The sequence below is a fragment of the Ammodytes marinus genome (genome assembly GCF_949987685.1).
Source record: "Ammodytes marinus genome assembly, chromosome: 20".
NCBI classification, from domain to species: Eukaryota; Metazoa; Chordata; class Actinopteri; order Uranoscopiformes; family Ammodytidae; genus Ammodytes; species Ammodytes marinus.
Genome location: NC_137224.1, coordinates 2,676,291 through 2,682,387, shown reverse-complemented (window position 1 = coordinate 2,682,387; position 6,097 = coordinate 2,676,291). Strand labels below are relative to the sequence as shown.

The window sequence follows — 6,097 nt, the reverse complement described above, 5'->3', positions numbered from 1 at the left end:
GAAGGCCACTGTAGCTTCTGTTATTATTCAAAAGGGGTGGGGTTACCCAGGGAGTGTTGCATTCTAGAACTTTGTAGAACTTTCTTGATGATGTCATATTACACACTGCACCTTTAAGGGTGAACTATAGACAAATACAAAATAAACTTTACAAACAAATACACACACAACAGGTGCAGTCAGTGATTCTGGAGAACGCTTGTCAAAATCATATTTTGGCCAAATCAGTGAATATCTCCTCATGATATAATAATATATCATGAAGAGACATATTCTCTTCTCGCTATCTGTCTGTTCTGTGCATGCGCTGAAAAAAACCTTTGTTTTAATACACAAGTTGTGTATTAACACTATATTTGTTTTTCCACACACACACAGTACCAACAGCTAGTGGATCGTGCGGAGATATTCACAGATTTTAAAAAAGTAATTATGACAACATGTGCTCTCCAGAATCACTGACTCCACCTTTAAGGGGCCGTGTGTGTGCGTGTGTGTGCGTGTGCGTGTGTGTGTGTGTGCGTGTGTGTGTGAGAGACCTAACCGTACCGGGCCTCTTTGGTGCTGTTCTGTTGCAGTCTATCCTTCACTCTCCTTCTCTCCTCTTTAGTGATCTTTCGTCGGTCACAGGCTCCGAGGTTTATGAGCACCAGCGTGTCATACAGCAGCGCGTCTTTCACCTCGCGGTCCAGGTGGGAGTCAGTGGTGAAACTGGGCGAATGATTCACCTGGACAAACATAGACATACAAACATACTGATTGATTTAGACATCTACAAATATAGCTACTGGATTTCATAAGTGATGTTTTTTTTAACCTTTTATTTATACAGGTAAATCCCATTGAGTCCGAAGACTCTTTTACAAGGGAGACCTGTTTTCCTTTCCCACGTTACCATTCACACACACATTCATACACCGATAGCAGGCTAACTATCGACATTCACACAAGGCAAGGTGGGTGAAGTGTCTTGCCCAAGGACACAACAACCATGACACAGGTGGCAGGGCAGGGATCGAACCTCCAACCCTTTGATCATCAGCCGACCCGCTCTACCACCTGAGCCACAGTCACCCCAAAATTTAAAAGTTTAAAAGTTACTTTGTGTAATATCTGTGTATTTTGGCATCATCTAGTGGTGAGATTCTAGATTGCAAAGTTTCATTGCTGCTAACCCTTCCTGTTCAGAGAATGTACAGAAGCTATGGTGGCCTGATGTGATGATATGATGTGTTTGTATGTTCCTATTATATTCTATAGTACTTTTTCTTCGCTTTCCAACAGCTGCATTTCCCCAGGACGCCCACTATATATAAAAACAGATAAGGCCGTTAAGTATGTCCATTCTGTGCTACTGTAGAAACATGGCGGTGCAACATGGAGGAGCACCCCACTCCTATGTAGATATAAAAGGCTCATTCTAAGCTAATGAAAAAGTTTTAATTTTATTTTCAAGTTATTGTACACTAATTAAAACATACTAATGAATATTATACTCCATTTCTACCAAGTCTGTTCTGAAAATCGCCAATACCTTCTACACACTACACATTTAAAGAGCAACAAAGGGGTAAAATTAAAACAAAAAAACCTGTATATTTATGCCTCATATACAACATATATTAAACAGAGGTGTCAAATCAAATCAGTTTTATTTGTATAGCCTAATATCACAAATAGACATTCGCCTCAGTGGGCTTCTCATTCCATACAGTAGGACAGTATAAAGTAAAATAGGGAAATAGTGTGGATGCAGGAGGACGAAGGTGTCATGGCTACTCACCTCCAGCACCCAGGGCCTGAGCCGGTGATCCAGCAGCACATCAAAGCCCAGGATCTCAAAGCAGGCGCTGCCCGTGGTGTGGTTGGGGAAACACGTGTGGTAGTTGTGCTTCAGGATCGGGTGAGCGGAGATCAGAGTCTTTATTATAATGTCCTCGATGTCGTTCCACATCTTGTCCGTGTTGCAATTGATCGACTCCAGGAGCTTGTTTAAGGTGGACAGCTTTCTGGGGTAGAAGGGAAAAAAATTCAATAAATATGCAGTATTTAGATAGATGGATGGATGGATAGACAGACACTTTTATTGTCATCGCATATAAAACACAACAATTTTTTCTTTTGCAGCACCACTCCAACAGGCAGCATTTAAAAAGGAATAAATAAGTGAAAAGTAATAATGAATGCATTTACCGTTTGCTGCCAGTGTCCTCATCTCGGACAAAGTTCTCACTGTTCTTGTTGATGGAGTAGTTGGTGAGATGCATGCACACATCGTCCTAACATGAGAAGACATTTCACAATCAATAAAGTTAAGTTACTTTATTAGTAAATGTTTACATCGAAATTTGTCTTTTCGCATATCACTCTAATGTTATAAAGATATGTACAGTAATATGTTTAAACAATTCATCAGGAGGAGGCTTGATTAGACAGCCTCAAAAAACAAGGTTAGTAGAGCTGCAACGATTAGTTAATTAAAGTAGCTAAGAGGAGTTTTCAGTTTATAAATATAGTATAACCAGACATATGTTTGAACCTTCCTCACCACATTTCCGTGCGTGGGTTCGTTGTACTTGGTGGTGCAGAAGCGAGTCAGTCCCTCTTTGAACATGAAGATGCTGAAGGGGTCACATGACGTCACCAGCACGTAGATACGCAGGTCAAACTTATATCCGTCCAGTATGAACGGCTGTGGAGGGAATGAACAATAGTGTATTTTATTCAACCGGTGTGAGTGTGTGTGTGTGTGTGTGTGTGTGTGTGTTTTTCTAAGTAGGTGCTGCGTGTGTTGTTTAAAGGTAGAGTCAGCAATTATGGAAAACACTTGTCAAATAATTTTTTTGTCAAAGCCAGTAAATATCTCCTCAGGATCCACTACCTGTCTGTACTGTGTTTTCGCTGCAAAAAAAAAATACAGTGTTTATCCACAGCCTAGGCTCTGTAAAATGGTCATGTTGCTTGCTATGGTGGGCCCCTTTGTTTACATACCAGTCAGTTTACATACCCTAGGCTGTGTGTATTAACACTGGAATTTTTTTCAGCACACACAGTATGTACATAGCCTGGCTCCGCCCGCCCGCCTACTTCCGGCCAAATTTCATTTTCCCTTCAGTAGTCAGTCTGGGTGTACAGCGCATTTCCCAGATTCTCCGGAGAATCTACAATCGTCCAATCAGCGAACAGAGCGAGTGGCTGAGAAGGATGACGTCGAAGTCGCGCTCCAGTTTCAGTTGAATGCTGCGTTCCTTTATACTCGGAAGAAGGAGATTTCCGACTTGGTAGTTCCGAGTTCCGACCTGTCTTTGTTCCAGTGCATCTGCTCGCGAAAGTATGGATGCCTAAAACCTTTCTTGTCCAAATAACTAAACGTTAGGCTCTAACAAGTTACCGTTGCCAGGTACCGGTAGATTCATAGACTACAATATGTAGTGAAGTCGGAAATTTCCGAGTTCCCTGTCCAACTGGAGCGCACCATCAAAAGCCGGCTCATGACACACGTGACGACCAAACGTGATGCGATTGGTTGGCTAATCCAGAGTGGCACTGGGCAGATCCAATAGTTTTAAACTTCGACAGACACCCGCCTCCAAGTGAGTGAACGTTTGCCAATTACAGCACTTCCAGACCTTCTGTACAAATGAAATGAAGTACGATGGTCTGGTTGGACCAGGCTAGTATGTAGAGGAGATATTCACTGATTTTGACAAAAATTTATTTTGACAACAAGCATTCTCTAGAATCACCGACTGCACCTTTAACATATCCTCACCCTGGACACGTAGACCTGGCAGATCATGTGTTCTCCGGGTTGAATGTCTTTAGTCGATTTGGTGATGAAGATTCCTTTTCCTTGGCAACCGGTGTCCGGCTTGCAGATGTAAGTCTTGTTTTTTTTGGCCCGTGTGTAAGCCTGGAAGTCGCTGTAACTACAAATCACACATAACGAGTTAGTACACACTGAGAAAAGCTACACAAAAGAGCTAGATCACTTTGAATGGTTAAACTGGGGAGGGAGAAAAAAAAAGAAAATTTGAGCATTGTACCTCTGCTTTTCTTGTGTACAATTTTTGAGAACTTGTAAGTCTTTTATTAATTCCAAATAAAACATAATATAGGCCTATATTAAAAAAAATAAAAAAGATAAAGGTTTAACTGACTCAGCAGGCAGGCACCAGGTCCTGGGGAAGATGTTGAAGTCTTTGGGGAAAAGTTTGAGCATTCGGTTCATGTTTCTCGCGAGTAAATCTTTGCGGCAGATTTCACTCATTCCTGGGAAATGGTTTATTTTCTGTTGAGACACAAGATATACACACCAGTGGTTAGTGGTCTAGTTTGTGTGCATTTGAGAACTGTATATTTATTTTATTTAACCAGGCAGGTCACATTTAAGAACACATTCTTAATTAAGAAGATGGCCTGTCTTCACAGGTTTAATACGCAATATTTTCATGTGTAAGATTGTATACAGTCTAAGTGAGAACACCTTAGTCATTCAGAGGAAAAAAATCATGGGTGCTGAATGGATCCTGAACTGAATTACCCAATTAGATTACAAATTGACTGCTTGAGCGGAGAAAAATCACATAATCACTATGGGACTATATCTTTCTCATTATTTTATGGGTAGGCATATTGAGCAGAAGAATTTAAATAACATTTAAGGATATAAAGATTTGATTTATATTTATCAGCTTAATTTATATATTTTAATTTATTTTAATTAGTCTTTTATGATGATGGCGTATATATCTTATGTATGTGTTGTTGGTGTGAGTGAATCCAGAGTAATACCTGGTAGCGCTTCATGTCTTTGACACGGTCTAGAGACACAGAGTAGTCGGTCCAGAAGAGAGTCCAGTCTTCTCCCTCCCCCACCTCCTTGAGGCCGTACCTACGCCCCGCACGCCGCACTGACAACAAACAAACAAACAAGTTTATTTTTACTGTGATGAACATTCCCTGTTACAAGGGCTGATACTATGCTTAAGGCCTATTGGTTGCTATTGAAGAAATCTTTAAAAATAGCATAAAATGATAACTAAATAACACAATAACAGACATTTATGATTCGTAAATGTTTGGCTATGTTGTATGTAGTGTCTCCGATGTTCAATGTAATGTCTATGTTTTATTCTAAGATTCCCTTACTATGAGTAAAGTGTCTGTAAAATATGGACAGCAGGAATGGTGCAGAGTTGTATATCTACATCTACACTAAAACAACTGAATCATAGACATTTATGAATGAGTCATATTTGGGCCAAACTTAACGTACCACTTTCATATTTGCAGCTGGTGAGGTTGATCCACAGTCATCTGGAAGAGAAGAGAGACAGAGAGAGGGACAGACATCTGCTTTGCTGCAACGTCCTACAAATGTCTCATAAGCCAATACGCTTTCCCCAAGATGAGGATGAGCTAGTAAAACAAAAACTAGAAATACAAATGAAAGAGATCGAGCAGTTGACTTCTGACATATTTTGCTTTGGTAGAGCTCGTACCATAGAGGCTCAGTCTTTGTCGCAGCAGACCCGGGTTCAAATCCGACCCTGGCCGTTTACTGCAAGTCATCCCTCTCTCTCTCCACATTTCCACTCTGCACTGTCTACTATAAGGTTAAGATACCTAAACAACATCAGCAAAATAATAATAAACCAAAGCACTATTTCACTTTCATCTATCATAATAAGTAAAGTACCTCTTCTTGGTTTTCTTCCTCTTCTTGCTGGTGGGCGGAGGGGTGCGAGCGCTGACTTCAGTTTGGCTTTCGCCCGCGTCCCCGTCTCCGTGCGGCTCATACTGCCGTCCATCCTCCTCTCTGTCTCCGTCTCTGTCTCTGTCTGGGCTGTCCACAGGTGAACCCATCCTGGAGGCACAGATAACAAGAACTGAGCAAATGATAGAAGCTTATACGTCATGTATACAGTCCCCTCCATAAGTATCGGAACAGTGAGGCCAATTCCTTTATTTTTGCTGTAGACTGGAAACATTTGGGTTTGACATCACAATATGAATATGAGACAATAGATCAACATTTAAGCTTTAATTTCCAGGTATTTATATCTGGATCTGATACACAACTGAGAATATATAA

The 6,097-nt window shown here is 40.8% G+C and overlaps 1 protein-coding gene across 1 annotated transcript in view; it reads right to left on the bottom strand.

Moving 5' to 3' along the window:
- The window catches only part of ttll6 (tubulin tyrosine ligase-like family, member 6), a gene marked incomplete at both ends in the record, with an annotated part of 17,405 nt that extends 11,537 nt beyond the window's left edge, over nucleotides 1-5,868 (bottom strand). The window contains 9 exons of the mRNA XM_080049597.1: nucleotides 550-728; nucleotides 1,784-2,009; nucleotides 2,194-2,279; nucleotides 2,549-2,692; nucleotides 3,773-3,929; nucleotides 4,161-4,291; nucleotides 4,795-4,913; nucleotides 5,279-5,313; nucleotides 5,702-5,868. Of these exons, the coding sequence (XP_079905723.1) occupies nucleotides 550-728; nucleotides 1,784-2,009; nucleotides 2,194-2,279; nucleotides 2,549-2,692; nucleotides 3,773-3,929; nucleotides 4,161-4,291; nucleotides 4,795-4,913; nucleotides 5,279-5,313; nucleotides 5,702-5,868 (1,244 nt within the window). The remainder of the gene's footprint in view (nucleotides 1-549; nucleotides 729-1,783; nucleotides 2,010-2,193; nucleotides 2,280-2,548; nucleotides 2,693-3,772; nucleotides 3,930-4,160; nucleotides 4,292-4,794; nucleotides 4,914-5,278; nucleotides 5,314-5,701) is intronic.
- Nucleotides 5,869-6,097: the final 229 nt, after the last annotated feature.